The 22,002-nt window shown below is 43.0% G+C and overlaps 1 protein-coding gene across 1 annotated transcript in view; it reads left to right on the forward strand.

Annotated features, from left to right (window-relative positions):
- The window catches only part of LOC139265142 (mastermind-like protein 2), a 127,994-nt gene that overhangs the window by 38,885 nt on the left and 67,107 nt on the right, over window positions 1-22,002 (forward strand). Inside the window, exon 2 of the mRNA XM_070882056.1 lies at window positions 19,466-20,878. Coding sequence (XP_070738157.1) covers window positions 19,466-20,878 — 1,413 coding nt within the window. The remainder of the gene's footprint in view (window positions 1-19,465; window positions 20,879-22,002) is intronic.

Raw genomic sequence — 22,002 nt, forward strand, 5'->3', positions numbered from 1 at the left:
AGTCGCTATTTTGACTCTCTTACTCGCACTGTTTGTGAAATGAATCGGTGGAGCATAATTGCTGTAATTAATTAATTGGGTCTTTTTGTTACATCTCCAGTGCAAAATGGGAGGGAGGGAGGGAGGGGAGATAGTGATTACAGAGCTGGTCGATTCCATCTGACTGTCCATATCGTTGCACATTTAGTTCAGAAGCTGACTCCTGAGATTGCAGTTCTGTATTTCATTATCTGATGGCCCTTCTAACCCAACCTGGGGGAATGCCGAGCTCACTGGCTAGGGGGCTTTGAATTTGTGAAATTTATACATTTTTAAGATGAGGAATACCATGTTGGAGCTTTAATAAGGTATTCAGTCTATATGTTATGTGTCCTGACCCATATTTATCGCTCAATCAACATAACAAAAACAGATTATCTGGTCGTTATCACATTGCTGTTTGTGGGAGCTTGCTGTGCGCAAATTGTCTGCCGTGTTTCCTACATTACAACAGTGACTACACTCCAAGGGTACTTCATTGGCTGTAAAGTGCTTTGTGATGCCCGTGGTCCTGCTGAAAGGCGCTATATAAATGCAAGTCTTTCTTTTATGTTTGAATGCCGCTGAAGCCATACTTAACAATCCTATGTGGGCATAGCCGAGAGAGGATTCCTGATTTAAGAGCCTCTTGACTTTGGTGTTGAGCTTCATTAGTTAGCTGTGTGTTCCTTTGATGCATCTTTTCAGCCAGCATAAGTATAACAGCAAACCATTACATTCCCAGATGCAAGGACTTTGCAAGAGAGATATCCTGTTACAGCAATGCAAAGTTTACTGCTTTGGGACAATATCCCAATGTACAACATGTGTGGCCTTAAACTAAGATGCATTCTGTTATCTTGAACATGTAACAGTAAGATTTATATCCCTTGGCTGGGAGATGGTATTTTTACCACACATGTTTTTTTTTAGCAGTGGTATATCAGGCTTGTGTGCTACTCTCACATTACAACAGCATCAGCATTTCATTCAAAAGTAAAGCACTTTGGGTTGTGAAGGGCGCTATATAAATGCAAGTTCTTTCTTCTTTAGAAGGATTGTTTTGTTGCTAGGGTTATTTTGTTGAGCCCGAGTCACTTGCTTCTAGTTCCTAAGTTCCCAGTAGCGCTCTGTCCTTCCCTCTGCCTTGGCACTCTTCATCTCGTCCAATGCTGCATCCTCCTGTTGCCTTCTATTCTATTCCCCATTGGAAAGAGTAGGGGAATAGAGCACCCTAAATTGAGCAACTGGAGGTGTAATCCAGTGACATTCTTATTGCGCTAACCAAACTGTCTCACTTTGTCAAGAACCTTGCATTTACAGTGGGAACTGGAGATGTGATGGCAACAAAATATACGTTAAGAGTAATAATGAATTTATAGGGAGTCACTCGTGATGCGGCCAGCACGATTCACTTGTGTCTGCTTTGCTTGTGAATTCCACTTCTCGGCATGCATTCTGTAAATCGACTGGGACCGTGCCTCAGCGAGTGACTGTGATTTTCAAACACCAGCAGCTATTCACGAGACCTTGTGTACAAGATCCTCTCTCATAGCTTCCAACGCTCTACATCACACCGCTGCACCAGAGATCTAAAACCAACTGCATTTCTGATCACAATATTTACAGTTCTGCCTCCCAAATGCTGTGCTTGGAAGTTAACCCTCTTCAAATATTGTTTGCCCCCAAAGCCTTCAAGCAGCTAAGCCTCAGTCGGGTCTTCATGTGAAGTTCACTCCTCCATGGCTAGTTGCACAATTATTAACTGCTCAGCACTGCACAATTCTGAGGCACCTCAACTCCAGATCTTGAACCAAATACACCACCCTGCATGACCAGTACGCCCACACCAACAAATATGCAGAACAGAACTTGAGCAAGCAAGCAGTGTGATGATGGATGGCAATGCTGCAAGATCCAGGTCACACGTGTCCGACTATCAGGACACTACTTGGGAAAGAGCAGATGGATTTAACTTGTACACGTGACTTTGTGAGGTATCATATTAGTGTCGGGGAGATTCTGTTTCTTTTAGGTACTGCAGTACTTCAATTTTATATTAAATGTTATTAATAAATTAGATTTAAAAGAAAGACCTGCATTTATATAGTGCCTTTCAGGATGTCTCAAAATGCATTACAGCCAATTAAGTTTTTTTGAAGTGTAGTCACTGTTGTAATCTAGCAAATGTGGTAGCCAATTTGCGCACAGCAAGCTCCCACAGACAGCAATGTCATAATGACCAGATAATCTGTTTTTTAGTGATTTTGGTTCAGGGATAAATATTGGCCTGGACACCAGGAAGAACTCTTCTTTGAAATAGTGCCGTGGGATCCCTTACGTCCATCTGAGGGGGCAGACGGGGCTTTGGTTTAACATCTCATCCAAAATACGGTATCTCTGACAGTGCAGCACTCCCTCAGTACTGCACTGGAATGTCAGCCTAGATTTTGTGCTGAAGTCTCTGGAGTGGGACATGCACCTTCGTACTCGGAGGCGAGAGTGCTACCACTGAGCCATGGCTGACACCTTAAAATTAAAATTGAAGTGAATTAAATTTTACATATTAATAACGTATAACTGGAGCATCAAAGCAAAGTGAAAGACCAAACGCAACAACCCAATTACTGTGTGTGTTTGGGAAAGAGAATTGGGTGTAGTTTCTGCCTTTGCAAGAATATTAATAAAAGGCAGGAGGTGAATTAGACTGGCAGGAAATGGAAGCATATACAGTCATGACTCAAAAATCTGACCACAGTTGCAATTGCCCATTTTTCTGGATAAATCAAGCTGCCAGATTAGCAAAACTAATACATGTATCTCAGTAAATGCCAAATCATCACCATATATTGGGTCAGGTTATTCAACTGTTTGTATGTTACACAACCAAAACAGATGATGTGAGATCGGAAGAGTATATCATTGTGGTAAAACTAAAGCTGAAACATGAGTGACTGGTAATTGCCTCTGTGGCATAAAGCCAGCAATGGTGCATATTTAAAAAAAATTGTTTTGATACCAAAATGCCTGAGGATTTTAAATGAAGGGGATCTTGTTTGAAGGATTCTTGTTAAATTGAATAAAAGTAGGCTGAGTGGAACTAGTATTGATCTATGACCCATGACCCACGTTGCCTTGGTAACAAGAGTTTTATGTACAACAGTGCTAAATGTTTAAATCCTACTTCCTTTACATAAGAAATAGGAACAGGAGTAGGCCATACGGCCCCTCAAGCCTGCTCTGCCATTCAATAAGATCATGGCTGATCTGATCATGGACTCAGCTCCACTTCCCCGCCCGCTCCCTATAATCCCTTATCGTTCAAGAAACCGTCTATTTCCGTCTTAAATTTATTCAATGTCCCAGCTTCCACAGCTCTCTGAGGCAGCGAATTCCACAGATTTACAACCTTCTGAGAGAAGAAATTTCTCCTCATCTCTGTTTTAAATGGGCAGCCCCTTATTCTAAGATCATGCCCTCTAGTTCCAGTCTCCCCCATCAGTGGAAACATCCTCTCTGCATCCACCTTGTCAAGCCCCCTCATAATCTTATACGTTTCGATACGATCACCTCTCATTCTTCTTATTGTGTTCCAAACACAGATGAGACTGCACACAGGGAGGTTAAAGTAACAGTGACCTCAGTCTTTATTAAGGCACTCCAGAGTAAGGAACAGGTCTTAGGGGCCGGCTTATATACAGTGCTCCCAAGGGATGCTGGGATCCCTTGGGACTTCAGGGGATGCGTCCCCTGGTGGCGGAACATGGGAGTGCATGCTTTACAGATACGCAATACTTCTGAATTCCAATGAGTAGAGGCCCAACCTACTCAACCTTTCCTCATAAGTCAACCCCCTCATCCCCAGAATCAACCTAGTGAACCTTCTCCGAACTGCCTCCAAAGCAAGTATACCAGTGGCATTTTTAACATTAAATTTATATCAAGGACTCATCAACATTAATGGGGAATATTTCATAGATCATAGTCATTTGTTCAGGTTATGCCACTTTTGGGCGAGATCATGGAGATTTTATTCTAACGTTACTTAGACATTCTGCTGCGATTAGAATAGCATGCTTGAAATTTAGTACGAAGATAATTCAGCCTGTAGTACGAAGGTAATACAGCCTGTTCAGGCCACCAAATCCCATCCAAGGGACAATATTAATATTTGTTTGTCTAGTATTATATGAACCTTTCTGGCTTTTACCACTCTAGTGTGTTGGCTCATGATCTACCTCAAAAGGGAAATTTATGGAAGGAAGCCAAGGAGTGATTGCATTCTAAATGGTATCACTTGGGCATATCTTGTGGGAGAATTCTATCTATCTGTAGGTGAAGCACTCGAAGTACATCGATGAAAGCCAGTTTTACACCACACACTAGAATGCAAGCTCAGAATCGTATGACCTCCTCCAGAACTGAAATGTCCTCCTTCACACTGCAAAGTTAGCAGTTACCCACTTGAGTGTTTTTAGTTTTGAGTTGCACACTCACTGCTGCATTTTACATATCCTGCCTCATGCATCTATCTATCCATTGTGATGAAACCCCACTGGCCTCTTTCTGTGCAGCCCATGGAGCACGGTGTTGCGTCTTCATTGATTGCACTTTAATCCGGCAAACTGAACAACCAAGGTGAGGTGTCTCTTCAAGGCACATTCAAGTCCATTTCAAGTCAGCAAAGCATGATTTGGCGCTGTTAAGTTTGTCAAATGCTCTTAAAGTGCCCATCGTGAATCTATCGGGTTTACGGTCGGAAGGTCATCACACATACAAGTATTAGTTCTATTTTCACAATGGCACTGTTGGAAGTTTTGCACACGCACTTGAGCACCTTGGTGTGAGAGAAGGTGTTTGTTTTGCAACAGTTGAAGGGTTGGATGTGTTGTCAACAATCTATTAAGGACTGTCAGTTTTATATTGGAAAGAAAGTTCCTTTTTGGATGTCTGGTACCAAAAGATAAACCTGGATTCAGTTGGCAATAAATATTCTTGATGTTTAAAAAAAAATAAACAATCTATTTCTTTTAAAATGAGAATTTGAACCCCCATTTTCCAGCATAGCGGATAAGTGTAGCATCTATTCTGTTGCTAAACCAGTCAAACTCAGGCGGCACTAAGTTCGGTCCCTGGTCTGTATTGAATTGCTAATTTTTGGAAATAGTAGCATGCATCAGTTGGGTTTAATGTGCGTAGGTTTCTCTTCCAACCCCACTCCCCCCTCCCCCTACACACACACATACTTTGTGATACCCGGACTTCAAGGGTTAAATTACCAGGAGAAATTACACAAATTAGGATTATATTCTCTAGAATTTAGGTGGTTTAGGAGTGATTTGATTGAAATGTTTAAGTTATTAAAGGGAAGAGATAGGGTAGACAAAGAGAAACTATTTCCTACTGGTTGGGGAGTCTAGGACTGGGGGTCATAGTTCAAAGATTAGAGCCAGACCTTTCAGGAGTGAAATTAGGAAACACTTCTACACACGAAGTCTGGTAAAAGTTTGGAACTCTCTTCCACAAACAGCAATTGATGCTAGATCAATTGATAGTTTTAGATCTGAGATTGATAGCTTTTTGGTAACCAATGGTGTTAAGGGATATGGGGCAAAAGCAGGTATATGGAGTTAGGTCGCAGATCAGCCATGATCTCATTGAATGGTGGAACAGACTCGAGGGGCTGAATGGCTTCCTCCTGTCCCTGTGTCAAAGATCAGTACCAAACCTCCCCAAATATGACTATACCAGCTTACTGCAAAATAAAACGTGCTCTTCACAGCCTCAAAAATGTGTCTTAACCTTGTCTTAAGATGAGCAATCTACACCTTTTCCCATTCCCACTTCACCATAACTTGCCCCCCCCCCCACTAATTAGGCTTTATTGTGTTTTTTGAGTGAAGTTCTACCATGCAACTTAAATAGTCTTTGGCTACAGATATCCGATCACTCGGAATTGAGTCAAAACTGGTTAGTCTCACTTCAGTTAGGCCCCTATCAGCCATCTGAGAGAAGAGACATGCATCCCATCAGGATATATGGGCTCCAGTCCAGTTCCCAAAAGAACAAGGTCGAGTCGAAAACATTGTACCAGCCAATCCCGGTTTTGCATGGTTTAATATTAACAGTACTTGGTGTTCCTTGGTCCACTGACTGGAGCTGTGCTTGATGGGCTAAGTTAAGCCCTCAGTGAAGTGAGATATGCAAATGCCAGAAAGCAATATCCCACCGTAACAACCCAGCTAGCAATGGGCCACTCACTGCATTGCACTTGTGGCTGGAAGAGGCAAGAGAAAGCATCTCTCAGGCCCAACACATCGGAGGCGTGAAGCAAGTTTGTTTTTTTTATCGGGAAACAGAGATTATATTTTTTTCAAATGGAAAATAGTTCAAGTATTTTTTTTTCTCTTCATTGCGCAAGTAGATTGTAGCCATTTTAATTTGTGAAACAAAGCCAGCCAGCAAGCCAGGCTCTCCGGCATGTAAATGTGTTTATAAGACTATTTGCATGTAGAATGCGGCGAGCAAAAAAAAAGGAATTAATTTTTAAATGGATTGCATAGCATGGCACTATTCACTGCTGTTACATAGCAGCACAGCTAACTGGGGACAAGAATCAAGGGTTCGCAGTACAACACAGCACATGCAGTGCTTTGCAGGATACTTAATACATCATCAATATTGGTGGATTTAAACAAAGGCTGATTACAGTGGAGCTTTCATTTAAAAATATAACTGCGGGAAAGCATAACTGAAAAGAAGGAAAAGCAAACGTTATGTATGTCACTGGCTTTGAAATGGACTCCAATTACTTTTTTTTCCTGTGGCACGTTTTAGTGTGCACTAATAATAGATTAATGACCTGCTCAGTGTTTGGGGATTTAGGGTGCATTATGATTTACTTCATAGTTCTCCTGTGAAACACCAGATGTTCCAAGAACTTTAGATACGATAATCTTTTCATAGTGCACAGTTTGAAAGCCCGAGTGCTATACCTGCCAGCCATTTCTGATGGGTTTGAGATGTGTGGAACCCAGGCTAATGCTCCAGTATGACTGTAAAGAGCCTATGGAGAACATTGCTGTGGTTAGCGATTCTTTTTATTTCTTAATTGCATACAAAGGAATTTCGTAATCTTTTAAAACTGCAACGACCACCCAGCAATCAATATTTTAGTTAAACCCCTTGTTTAATATTATGTGACTGCAGCAGCAAGGTGGCTCATATACAGAACATACAATATTTCCAAGTTAGATACTGGGAAGTCCAATTCCTGGTGGCCATTATAAATGACACACTGTTTTTGTTTCATGAATTGATTTTTATATGCCCTGTATGACTGCCAGAAATCAGACTTGTGATTAGTTAGCTGATTGAGGGGAGGAAGCGTTTACACACTGAAGAGTCACCTGTCAACACATAACAGGTCCTGACCTCAATCGGTCCCCTTATCCATCCATCCAGCATAAAGCAGTACTCTTCCTTGTGTTCAGCCAGGATTGAGGCGATCAATCAATCTATCTACACTGAAACTGTGTGTTTATTTTATAATCTAGACGAGGCACCAGTTTCAGAGTTTAAAATAAAAAATCTTGATGCACTCAAACTAGGACCTACGTAATCTTGATCATCTTTCATCTGCAGAAGTGCAGCTCAGATCAATGCTCAAAAATCTCTGCAACCAGATCTTTTCTTTAACATAGATTTCCCCCCTGGTAAATTGATCTAATCTTTGATCCATCTCAGGGTTCATACTGCAAACTTGCATGAACTATTGAACAAACTCCTATGTATCTTTCTCCCACATAAAATTATTTTCAATGGAGTGTCGCTGAAACTGAAAACAAAATTGTGGTGTTTGAGAACATGATCTCCTCCTTTCGGCTTAACAAGTTTTTATTTGTAAAATCCAGGCCTTGTTTCTGATCTTCCATCACTGACAAATGATTTAAGTTGTCCATGTTGGTATTGAGATTCTTTTCAACTAAAGCAGAAGAGATAGGGATGACCTCACTTTCAATAGCTCTTACCATGCATGCTCCTTCAATCAGAAGGTGTAGATGGTCCAGTGGAATTCTTAACCATCGTTGCTCTCCACCTCGATTCACCAAAAGCAGGTATGCTTGTGTCTTTAGAGCAGGACTTTTATGAAATGTTCCATTTTGTGGCATGGCAGGGAAGTGAGGAAATGAACGAGTGAAATATCAGTGGACCTGTGGCTGGGGCATAACCCATCCAATTTCCCTGAGGACTTCTAGTTGGCAATCCAGTTTTTTAGAAAAGGAATATGTGATATTGTCTATATTCCTACTTGGATGTATCTGCTTATGTCACTATGAGTGGTGCAGTGTTTATTTCATGCTGTCAAGTAATCAGCTGGAACAATGGCCACGGAACTCCTGCCTCAGGTTGACCGACGTGATTCCCGAGCTGCGTGAATCCCATGTCATGCAGGGAAATTTAAAAAGTAAGTGAAAAAAGGCTCTTGAGTGCCTGTGAAGTACCTGATAATCATCTCAGTTGGGCCCCCGGTGCTGCCAGTCGGTTCCACGATGACAGATGCGCCTGGGGGAAAGGTGCGTGGGAGTGAGATGACAGTGGGTTCCCGACCGCTGTCAAAAATAACACCCGACCCGCCGCCCGCATCCACCCCGGAAAATTACGGCCATAAGTTTAACAAATAAAAGCAGTAGGTGGGGTCGGAAAGAAAAGATGATTATGGCTAATGTAAAGTTAAGGAATGTAAGACACTTTGTCTTAACGTTGGTGGTAGCAAAGATATTGTGATCTTTATTCAAAGATGTAATAGAAAAACATCTAGAAACCAAAAATATAATAAAGAATAGTCAGCACAAATTTCAAAATGGAAGGTCATGTTTAACCAACCTTATTGAATTCTTTGAAGAAGTACCAGAAAGAGTAGAGAAGGGTAATGTAGTGAATGCAATATACATGGACTGACTTTGAAAAGGCCTTTGATAAGGCACCACATAGCAGAGTAATTGCCAATGCGCTCCAGGGGATCCACGCAGCCGGCATGCACCAAAAAAAATTACAGCGAATATTGGCCATTACTAAGGTCAGAGCTCGCGGACTCGGGGACAAGTAGCACAGTGATTAGCCAATTGGCTACAAAACAGAAAACAGAGAGTAGGAGTTAAAGGTAGTTACTCAGACTGGCAGGTGGCAAGCAGTGTTCCACTGGAATTGGTGCTGGGACCACCTGTTGTTCACCATTTACAAAAATTAGTTGGAATCGAATTGGGAATAAAATATCAACATTTGCAGGTGACACCAAATTGGGAGTATTGTTGAGGAAGACTGCGACAAAATTAAGGGCTTAACAAACTTGCAGAATGGGCGTGTAAATGGCAAATCGATTTTAATATAGCTAAGTGTGAGGTATAATATTTTGGCAGGACGAATAAGCAGACCACCTACAACTTAGAAAATAAGTATCTAAATGATGGAACAAGCACAAAGGAATCTGCAGGTACAGATTCACACCTTTCAAACTAGGTTAAAAAAGCAAATAAAGCACTGGGGTTCATTTCTAGAGGAATAGAATTCAAAAGCAGAGCAGTTATGTTAAACTTGTATAGAACCTTGGTTCGACCACAGTTAGCACACTGTGCACAGTTCTGGTCTCTGTATTACAAAAAGGATATGGAAGCACTGGGGAAAGTGCAAAAAAGATTTACAGGAATGATGCCAGAAATGAGAGGGTAAAACTATCAGAAAAGATTGAACGGGCTGTGGGGCTGTTTTCTTTCGAAAGGAGAAGATCTAATTGATGGCCTTTAAAATTGTGAAGGAGTTCAATACGTAGGCTTTGAAGATTTTTTCACTTGTGGAGGAGTCGAAAACTAGGCTCCATAAGTATAAGTTAATCATTAATAAACCCAATAAGGAGTTCAGGAGAAAGTTTTTCACTCCTGATTGCTAAGAATGTGGAGCTCGCCACCACCTGGAGCAGTTGCGCCAATTAGCATAAAAGAGCTGGAGAGGCGGGCCTGGGACATCATGGCCCCCCGACCTGCGAGAGAACAGCTCCGCAGGTCAGGCCATAAAAGAGCTGGAGTGGCGTACCACTTCAACCTCCAGCGCGAGCTGCCCCAAGTGTGCGACGATTTTGAGATGGGCGACTGGGTGACATCATCAAAACCCTGGTCGACATTTTGGAGCGTGGGCAGGAACATCGGGAGGACCCAGGTACAGAGGAGCGGGAAGGTCAGGACTGATGAGCGGCGAGTGTTTGAGGCGAGATGTGGTGAATGTTTATGGCGGAGGAGCGGCGCGAGATCGTGGTGGAGGTGTGACAGATGAGGGTACGGGGCCCAGAAGAGCCTTGGGCCCAGGGGCAGCATGGGCCAGCCCACACTGCGATATGTGTGCGTGCTAGGTCTGTGCAGCAGAGCAGGTCTCCAGTCGTCTTGGTTAATCCTTGCCACTGGACCAAGACCGAGCTCTGTCAAGTCCGTGTGGCGGTTGATGTGCAACGGTCACCATACGTTAAAAAAATCCACGCACCGGCATCTTCCACCCCCTCAATTGGAGTTCAGGACTGGAACATCGGGTCCTTCATCGAAACACCTGTGAACTTGTGGAAGCAAGTCATCCTCGTTCGAGGGATCGCCTATGAGTGTTACTGCGTACAGGGTTGGTGTGTATTCCCTGAAGCAGTGCAGTATTGTGGAAGCCATTCACTTTTTAATGGGAACATCTGTATTGGACGTGTTATTGTATGTTTTATGACTGAGAGATTAAAACAGCAAGGCATAGAACATCTAACTTTCAATTAACATCTGTTTTTTTTTAATTAATAGTTACAACCACAACAGTGAAAATGTTGCATTTTTTTTCTGGTCCTGATGGATAAAATAGCTTTACAAAGGCTCAAAGAGTGTGGATAAAAGTATGCTGACACGTGGTTGATTTTGTAACATTAAAAAACATTATTCTAAACCACGTTGCGTGTTGTGGTTTTACATCTATTAGTATGTACATTGTCATATGTTCAGCTGCGGAATATAGATCAGGGAAAATAATCTATTGAGGTCATTGGGACTAGAGCTCGCACCTGTAGGAAGAAGTGAGTTACATTGTCTGCAGAGGCAATGGATTACTTTGTGTTAGCTTGGCTTACTTGCTTACAGTTACCGCCTGGTTAGAAGATCATGGGTTCAAACCCTACTCCAGTTCTTGAGCATGTAATCTCGGCTGACATTTCACTGCAGTACTGGGGAGTGTTGCATTGCAGGAGGCAGTCTTTCGGGTGAGGTGTTCAAATGGACATAAGATCCCATGGCACTACATGGAAAAAGAGCAGGCGAGTTTTACTGGCATCCTAGCCAATATTTGTGCTTCAACCAATCTCACCAAAAATGCATTAACATGACTTTTATTTCATTGCTGTTTGTGGGGGCTTGCTGTTTTTGGGGACTTGCTGTGTGGAAATTATTTGTCACATTTGCTTACACAACAAAGTGAATACACCTCAAAAGTCATTAATTGGCTATGAATTACTTTTCCTGAGCACGTGTAAGGTGCCAGATAAATACAAGATAATTAATTCCAAATTAACCAGCATTATGTCATGTATTTTGTTGACACCAATACTGGTATATTTGCTTTAAAGTAGTTGCTTTTTGAAAGAAAAGAAATATCTTGCATTTATATAGCGCCTTTCATGACCTCAGGACATCCCAAAGCACGTTACAGCCAATTAAGTACTATTTGAAGTGTAGTCATGGTTGTAATGTAAGGAATTTAGCAGCCAACTTGCATACAGGAAGGTTCTACAAATAGCAATATGATGAAGAGATAATCTGTTTTAGTGATGCTGGTTAAGGGATCAATATTGGCCAGGATATTGAGAACCCTCCTGCTCTTCTTCAAAATAGTGCAATGGGGTCTTTTACGTCTACCTGCGAGGGCAGATGGGGCTTCGGTTTAACGTCGCTTCCGAAAGACCTTCGGCATTCCTTCAGTACTGCACTAGAGTGTTAGCCTAGATTTTATGCTCAGGTCTCTAGAGTGGGACATTGAACCTCCAACCTAATATCTCAAGAGGCAAGAGTGCTACCCACTGAGCCATGGCTAACATAAAAACATAAGAACATAAGAAATAGGAGCAGGAGTAGGCCATTTGGCCCATTGAGCCTGCTCCACCATTGAATAAGATCATGGCTGATCTGATCATGGACTCAGCTCCACTTCCCTGCCTGCTCCCCCTTTACTCCCTTATTGCTCAAAAATCTGTCTATCTCCACCTTAAATTTATTCAATGACCCAGTCTCCACAGCTCTCTGGGCAGAGAATTCCATATATTTACAACGCTCAGAGTATAAATTTCTCCTCATCTCAGTTTTAAATGGGCGGCCCCTTATTCTAAGACTATGTCCCCTAGTTTTAGTTTCCCCTATCAGTGGAAACATCCTCTCTGCATTCACCTTGTCGAGCCCCCTCATTATCTTATAAGTTTCAATAAGATCACCTCTCATTCTTTTGAACTCCAATGAGTATAGGCCCAACCTACTCAACTTATCCTCATAAGTCAACCCCCTCATCTCCGGAATCAACCTAGTGAACCTTCTCTGAACAGCCTCCAATGCAAGTATATCCTTCCTTAAATACACAGACCAAAACTGTACGCAGTACTCCAGGTGTGGTCTCACCAATATTCCGTAGAGTTGTAGCAGGACTTCTCTGCTTTTATACTCTATCCCCCTCTATCTAACATGTGATGCGAATTTGATGGGGTCTGAAATTGCCACCGAGGTGGATAGTCAGGGAGCTGTTGCCATCAGTGCTGCGGCCCATCAGATATCCAGCTCATTAAGGGCTGAGTGTACGATTGCAGTACTCACTGTTCACATCGGGCAACCGGAATGGCGAGCAGTCAGGAGGATGGGGCTCCAGGGAAGAGGCAATCGGGCAGAGTGAGGGTGGGAGAGCGTGCGATCTGAAGACAGGTGAGGGGCAAGCTGGGAAGAAGTGAGTAACTGGCAGCCACAAGTGGCTGACTGGGCGGTACTTCCAAATAGGCCAGCAGTGGCACATGAGAAATAGGTTCCAGCATTGGAAAAACGTGCACATGTGGAATATATTTTTATTCACCCTTTGCGAGGGGAAAAGCTTGTTTTTGTTTTGAAGCGAGGCCACTGAAAGGTTACATGTTTTGTAGCTGTGGCCTTTTTAAAAAAAAATTATTGTTCTCTTTTATTGATTAAGCAATATCATGGTCTCCCTCCCACTGCACAAAGTAAGTTTAAAGCTTTGGAAATGTGCTGCCAGCCAATTTAGTCAGCACTTAGCCATTCAAATTAAAACAAATAATTGGCAGTACTTCGAAGGAAATGCTTAAAATCAGAAGTATATGTGCAAGTAAAAAACACTCCCAGGAGCTCCTAAATAGACTAGAAGTCCAAAATTAAGCCATGGCCAAAGAAAATATGCACCAAATAATCCCTTTAAAATAAAAACGAAGTCAAGCCAATTTAATGTAAAGACATTAATTTCGTTGAGATATTGTGATTAATTTGATAGTTTGATTAAAGCAATGCGTTTAAAATGTGGCAAAGTAACTCAGATCTCATTGAAAGGTAAGATAAAGAATGATTTTTTTCTTCATTGGAACCAGCCAATTACCTTTTTAAAAAGTGATTAAATAACAGTTCTGTGGAACTCCACAAAACTTAGCATGCTGCACAGTTCTGGCCCAAGTAGTGTCAGCACAGATGCAGCCAAGAATTTGCCTAGTTTAGTGTTATCACCAAAGGATGAGTGTTTTTACAGTTTTTGCAGGGAGCAATTAGTTGCCACAGTAACTTGTACAACAAACGAATGCAAACCTGTTGGAAGCGAGAGTTGTACCGGACGGAAACTTGCCTTTCTTCACTGACAAGACTCCAATTTGACCTGGTGTCTGTAATATTTGTTATGTTAATTCCACATACGCCAGCTCGATTTTCTATCGTCGGCCAGGGATAAGTGGCGTGCAATTAGCATCTTTGGCTGCTTTCAGGCATTGGTATTCGGAGTCCATGTACAGTGACACCAACCATCCCACACTGCATACCAGATAGCTGACTCGTAAGTCTAGCAGCCCAGTCAGTCGAGCCAGACGAATGCTGTGCTGTTTTGTGTGTATCATGCTTGCTGTCGATCCCGCCCTTAATATTACAAAAAAAATGATGAGAGATCACATCGGGATATGATGGGCCCATGATAGGGTCTTATTGGTTTTGTCCTCCAAAGCAAGTCTTCCTCGATTCCGAGGGACTGCCTATGATGGAGTGGTGGAGATAAAAATGGATGGGGTGGGGGGCTTTTAAAATTGTGAGCAGTTAGTCATTTTGCCAGGTTGTGGCTATTGTCTGTAGAGTAGGTGTGGATCTGGTCTAAGAAAGCAATGACCTTAAGAAATTGCAGCAGTGGAACAATACTTCACACAAAAGATAGTGAAAAAGTGGAACTCCTCCCTCCCCATCCCAAAAACAGAGCTGTTAAGGTTGGGTAAAGGGGTAGTTAATTGAAAATGTCAAAACTGCGACGGTTAGATTTTTTTTCAGTGAAAGAAAGACTTGCATTTATATAGCGCCTTTCACAACCATCAGATGTCTCAAAGCGCTTTACAGCCAATGAAGTACTTTTGAAGTGTAGTCCCTGTTGTAATGTAGGAGCTATTGAGGGATATGGAACCAAGGCAGGTAAATGGAGTTGAGGTATCAGATCAGCCATGATCTAATTGAATGACGGGACAGGCTCGCGGGGCTGAAAGGCCGAGCCGTGTTCCTATGTGGGGTGGCCCAGGAGAGCGTGGCATGTATCAGTAGGATAGGTTTTGCATCATCTTTGCAGATGACCCCAAACTAGGAGGGATGGTGGAACTGGAAGAAGTGACAGTCAGCACAGAAATGACAATGAGTTGGACAGAACAATGTGAAATAACATTGAATGCAGACTGTAAAGTACTGTGCATAGGAAGGAAAAATACTCCGTATTTATGTGGAAAAACATGCGTACTCCGTGAATGGTGTTGGAAGAGCGTAGGATAAAGCTGATGGGGACCCAGGAGTCTTAGTCGAGTCGACAATGAATATGTCTAACCAATGCAGAGCAGCAATTAACAAGGCAAATAGGATAGAATCTTACAGCACAAAAGGAGGCCATTCGGCCCATCGTGCCTGTGCCGGCTCTTTGAAAAAGCTGTTCAATTTAGTCCCATACCTCAGCTTTTTTCCCCATAACCATGTAAATTAGTCCTCTTCAAGTACATGTCCAGGATGTTGAACTACAATGCCAAAACAGTAGAATACAAGTGGGAGGAGATAACGATCAGACTTTGTCGTGACTTGGTCAGACTGCACCTTGAATACTGTATCCCATTCTGGTTGCCAAGAAATGGGAGAGATTTTCAAGTGTTGGAAGCAGTGCAGAGAAGAACCAGGAGATTGATCCTTAGTATCAAGGGTCTGAGCATTGAGGAAGGTCATGAGAACAGGCTTTTTTGTGTCAAGGAGGTGATGTTTTGGAGGAATACAAGATTGTTAAGGATATAGAAAAAGTTAACCGAGAATATTACTTTAAATTAAACTGTGGGAATATAAACCAGGGATAAAAGGGGTGCAAACTAATAAAAGATAATTTCAGGAAATTTTTCTTTATACAAACATTGATCAAGGTATGGGTTACATTTTAGATAGAGCAATGGAGGCATAAATCCTGGAATCCTTTAAGAAACAATTGGATAGTACAATGGGGGTAACAGTTAGATATCTCTGGATGTTATGAATTAAGATGGGCCCGAATGGCCTTCCTCCTCAGTTATGATTTTATTAAATCATGATGAAGATTTTCCTCACGGTGCATTTTCAACCTTGGCTGGGAGGGGAGGAGGGAGGTACTAGGTGCTTTTCCACAGGGAGGAAATGAAACTTAGTGGGCGTGGCCCCTGCCTATTCTTGTACAGCTCCTGGCAGCTGGTTGCAAAATATTGTTAAAAGGCCTGGATATAGGCCCTCCTCTCAGCCTGCGAACAGAAAGTGACCTTGGGAATAAAGGGAGGCAGTGGGGGAAATGTGGGGAAAAATATGAAAGAAAACTGCATTATACTCTTTTAACTGCAGGAGTGCTGTTACAGAAGACAGTCTATAATCTATATTGGTTGGTTTACTATTTTAAATATAACAATTACTTATGTGCACTACCTATTGATCATGTTCAATATGTAAGCACAATATTTGTACAGTCTTTAATAAACATACATTTCCATAATACACTGTGCACTGTTCTGGTCTCCATATTACCAACGGGATATAGAGGTATTGGAGAATGGAAAAAGATTTACAAGAATGATACCAGAACTGATGAGTTATATCTATTGACAAGACTGAATAAGCTGGGGCTCTTTTATCTAAAGAAAGAGAAGACTGAGGGGTGACGTAGTAGAGGTCTTTAAAATTATGAAGCGGTTTGATGGGGTAGATGTAGAGAAGATGTTTTCACTTATGGGGGGTTCAAAACTAGAGGTCCATAAGCAATCCCCCTAATTTTTGGGGGGTGCGTGGCCGCTTTATAGTTTTGCACATGCGCGTAACTTAACATTGGAAAAGCTGACACTGGGCTGTACCGCCGTGCAGGGAACGTTGATCGTAAATATAAGATCGTCACTAATAAATCCAATTAGGAACTCAGGAGAAACTTCTTTACCTCGGAAGTGTTTAGAATGTGGAACTTGCTACCACATGGAGTAGTCGAGCGAATAGCATGGACACCTTTAAAGGGAGGCTAGATAAGTACATGAGGGAGAAAGGAAATAGAAAGTTATGCTGATGGGGCTAGATGAAGTAGGGTGGGAGGAGGCTTGTGTGGAGCATAGACTAATGGCCTGTTTCTTGTACATTCTTATGTAATGCATGTAAGATTGCAGAGAAAGCCAGCCAAATGCACTGCAGAAACCTCCAGGAGCATCCTCTTTAACAAGTCACTACAAGGCAAGTGCCCAATTGTGTAATCATAGCACTGTTTCTAACTGGTCAAAAGAAAAATAATGTAAGGCCTTTCTACGTGCTGTTTTTAGAACATTTTAAAATGCACTTTTGAGCCTTGGTATTTAAGATCACAAACAAAAAGATTGTTTGGACTTGCAGTGGTTGGAAATGGTTCAGCCTGCAGGATGGTTTTCTGTTCCAAGGAGGCCCTTCAGATAATACTGGTAACTGGAGTTAAGGTATGGTGCACTGCTGTGACAGGTTTGGATTTAACCTGGATGTGAACATTAAAACTGATATTCAAGTCAGATGTTCAGACTTCAGACTAGAGTGCTCTGCGCTACAAATTGCTGGTACTTGTAGTCATGTCAGTTCCCCACTCAGCGGGTTCCTAATCTTTGCCAGGTTGCCCGTGGGAGGTTCTTCTCAAAGAGGCAGACATCCATGTGAGAGTCGACCAGAGTTTTGCTTGCATGCTTCCGTCAGTTAGAATAGTACTTAACAGGGTGAGTAACTGGTTCAAGTGCCTTGGCATGTTTTTCTACCTTAAAGGTAGAATCATACAGCACAAAACGAGGCCCATCGTGCGTATGCCGGCTCTTTGAAAGAGCTATCCAATTAGTCCCACTCCCCCGTCCTTTCCCCATAGACCTTCAAATTTTTCGTTTTCAAGTATATATCCAATTCCCTTTTGAAAGTTACGATTGAATCTGCTTCCACCGCCCTTTCAGACAGTGCCTTCCAGATCATAACTCACTGCGGTAAAAACAAATTCACCTCATTTCCCCCTCTGGATATTTTGTCAATTATCTTGGTTGCCTCTCCCCTTTTTAGTTGAGCATGGACCATCACCTGAGAGACCAGAGGGAAAAATAATTGCTTTTGTCTCTATATCAATGTGTAAGAATGTTTCCTTTCTTTTGTTTTAATTACAAGAATGGTTCTAGGGATGAGGGACTTCGTTTACGTGGCTAGACTGGAGAAGCTGGGGTTGTTCTCCCTGGAGCAGAGAAGGTTGAGAGGAGATTAGATGGAGATGTTCAAAATCATGAGGTGTCTAGACAGAGTAGATAGAGAGAAACTGTTCCCATTGGCGGAAGGGTCGAGAACCAAGAACACAGATTTAAGGTGATTGGCAGACGAATCAAAGGCAACATAAGAAAAACCTTTTTTACGCAGCAATTGGTTAGAATCTGGAATGCACTGCCTGAAGGGGTGGTGGAGGCAAATTCAATTGTGGTTCTCAAAGGGAATTGGATAAGTACCCGAAGGAAAGACATTTGCAGGTCTACGGGGAAAGTGCTCCTCCAGAGAACCAGCACGGGCTCGATGGGCCGAATGGTCTCCTTCTGTGCTGTAACCATTCTATAATTCTTATATTCACCAATGCCAGCGGCAATATAGGATGTGAGAGAGAAAAGGGTGACTATCCAGACAGTAATCGGTCACAAACATAGGTTTAAAATACTAACTTGACATTGGTGTGAAACAGTTTCGGCTTCGCACCAACAGTAAACTTGCGTAAACTGGATGTTAAGGGCTGACATGGCCACGAGCGTGATTTCCTCCTCCCAGTGAGGCTCACTCCAATGTCATGTGGAGCCTTAACTCTGGATTCGGGCTGCGTCATGGTACCACTTCACACTGACTTTACAGTGGCCGTGTAAATGAACCCTTTAGCATTCCTAAAAGTGATTGTTCCATGATAACATAGAACCAAGGAGGTTTACAGCACTAATGGAGGCCGTTTGGCCCATTGTGCCCATGCGGGCTCCTTGTTAGAGCCATCCAAAACTAATCTCACTGCCCTGCTCTGTCCTTGTATCTTCCTCTGCTCCAAATGTTTATCTACTCTTCCTTTTAAAAGATAGGACAGTCTGTACCTCAGTAACACTGTGTGGCAAGACATTCCATGCTCTTAACAACTCGCTGTGTAAAGTTCAGCTTCTTGATGCTGTTTCCCTTGTTATCCATTTTATCAGTAGCGTATTGACCTGGTTTCTTGCCAATAATTGACGTCGCATTCGAGGTTATGTTAAGTGTGACCCATTTTTAATTGCAATTACTTGTTCTGTGCATGCATCAATATATTGTTTTCCTTTGTATCCACCTTATCTAGTACAGATTGTCCAATAGATGTATACTTTGCTTCGTAAGATGAAGGACTTGCACAATTTAGTTGAATATGTTGACTGAATTTATAAACTGTGGTGCCTTACTGTACAGTATGTTCAGTATGTCGCGGGACTGAGGCGACAGACATGCACTGATAAAGAATTTAGCCTGTGAGAATGAGGAGCAATAATGAATCCTTGCAGCAGATTACTCCTGTAGATCAGTTTTGCGTCTGGATTGGGGATGAGCTGTGAGGGAACTATTTGACCGTACTGCGCATTTATTGTCCTCCAAAAGCTGACCTAACCTCAACGTCGTCCTTTTCTCTTTTCTTTCAGCTGCAAGGATCAATAAAGAGAAAGTTGGAAAGCAATGGCTCGCCCGCCACCCACGAGAAAATCAATGAACTTTCCGACGGCGCATTCGCGGGCGAGGTTAAAAGGATCTGTCTCGATGATGTCAGTCTCCCGATGGGTCCGGGCGACCCCTCCAGTGTCCTTCGCCCAGATGTGCAAAACTCCTCGCTGCCGATTGGCCACCGTGGCCAGGCCCTGCAGACTTCTGCCTCCATGGGGCCATCTTTGGGCTGTGTCACGCCGGGCCCCAACGCAGGACTCCTGGGTAGCAGCCAAGCAAACGGGAATGATATTAGCTCACAGTTCGCTGTGACGTCCAATACAGAGATGAAACCCAATGTGGGGGATGGACACGGCATGTTCTCATTTGACTCCAAAGGAGCTAACAATATGCAAACGATGGATCAGGACTTGGAGGATCTATTGGAGGAATTGACAAATATGCCGAATCCTCCCTTAAACGATCTTGACATTTTGAACAGGAGTGACCCTCTGAACCTGGGCCTTGTACAAGCGAATCAAAGCAGTACTCGTAAGCCATCTCCTCAAGCAGCTTCTCACTTGGAGAACCCCATACCGAACCGAGAATTTTCTCCCAATTACAATCCGGCACCTGGGGGGTCTCCTCAGAGGAGGCCCCCCTCTGCAGGCACATCGTATCCATTATCAGCTCCACCCAATCCAATGCCATTGCCCATGTCGTCAGCACCTCAGAATCAAACTCCGAGCCAGGCCCAGCCAGCATTATTGTCGGGCACCGGTGCCAGCCGAGTTGGGGCCAACTGGCACGAATTGTCCCACGCACAGCAGCTAAAGAAGATCGCAGCGAGCCAGCATCAGCGCTCCGTTTCCCAACAGTCACACCCACAGCAGGGCCAGGCAGCAAACTGGCCTCCAGTTCCTTCCTCTGGGCCATCCCCACCCTACCGACCGGACAAACTCCCCAGTCCCTCCCTGCATCAGCAGCCGTTCAGCCCTCCCAATGCAATGCTGCCCAACATTCCTCCCCAGAGCAACCCTGCCGGTGCCATGCAAAACTACCTGTACAATAAAGTGCCGCCGAGCCAGCCCAACCGCATCATGATGGTGCAGCAGCAAGCCGCTCTGAGCCAGGGCTCCGTGAATGAGAACGCCATGCCTTCGGAGCAGCTTTCGTTCAGCAACACCAAGCCGCTGTCGCATTTCGACCCCGATCTGTCGGCTCAGAAGATGCCGCAGGTGGCTGGTGGCCAGAGTCAGTCCGCTGTGGTGCATTACATGCAGCAACCGACCTCGGCAGTGCAACAATCCCCGCAGCCTGGGCCCACTCAGCAGTCGCCCTCTGTGCAGATACAATTTCAAAACAAGCTACGACTGCACCAACTGAGACTGCAGGGCAGCCTTCAGCATTCACCGGTAAGATTACTTCAAAAATAAAATGCTGCGCGTGAACTATTTCCAGGTTTGTACCTCTTCTAACCTGTCAGAGGCGAGCGGTCGTCTGGAATATTTGGCTTGGGAGACAGAAATTCCTGCACATACACAGCAGCTATATTAAAATATATGACTGCAGAAATATGGTCCTTTTGTATAGTTTATTTCAACGTGAAAAGGCAACCTTCATTGGAAAGCCTTGTATGAAAATAATGCCTTTCAAAAATGCATGTGTTGTATCAATTGTGTTTGCTGGAGACTTTAATTCCCGAAGGTGGCCACTGTTTCTGACAGGAATTTCTGGCCTGCAAGTCATATGGTGGGAAGAGAACTTTCATTCTAACCCAGCAGCCATAAGGTGTGAATTTTGTTGTGAGCCATCTCTAGATAACAAAGCAACTATTTTTAACCACTTTTGAGCTCGGAGTTCCTGATGGCTATGCTCCATTTAAATAGCTTTTAAATCAATTTTTAGTTAATGGATTAAATAAAAAGGTTTCTTGTTGCCAGTATACACAGTTTTTTTTTGTGAATTCTCTTTGCCAACCTCATCGCCTATTGTGGCATGGCCTCCCTTTTCCCCACGAAAACACTTATCTACATTAAGACTCTGTTTAGCTGGAGATCAGGGCAGTACAGGCATTGGTTTGCTCTGTGATCACTTTTGCTGTATTTAAAGAATTGATTCCATTGAGGTGAAGGTAGAAATGAAGTGAATAAAAGCATAAATGTATTTTTAAAACTTTTCTTGCCATTTCACCGAGATAATGATTACACACAACAACATATTAGAATATAAGAGCAGGGAGGTTATGCTTGAACTGTATAAAACACTAGTTAGACTACAGCTAGAGTACTGCAGCAGTTCTGGTCACCACATTACAGGAAAGATGTGATTGCATTAGAGAGGGTACAGAGGAGATTTACGAGGATGTTGCCAGGGCTGGAGAATTTTAGCTATGAGGATAGATTAGATAGGCTGGGGTTGTTTTAGTTGATACAGAGGAGGCTGAGGGGAGACATAATTGAGGTATATAAACTTATGAGGGGCCTAAATAGAGTGGATAGATAGCAGAGAGGCCAACAACCAGGGGGCATAGATTTAA

The sequence above is a fragment of the Pristiophorus japonicus genome, chromosome 6, assembly GCF_044704955.1.
Source record: "Pristiophorus japonicus isolate sPriJap1 chromosome 6, sPriJap1.hap1, whole genome shotgun sequence".
NCBI lineage: Eukaryota > Metazoa > Chordata > Chondrichthyes > Pristiophoridae > Pristiophorus > Pristiophorus japonicus.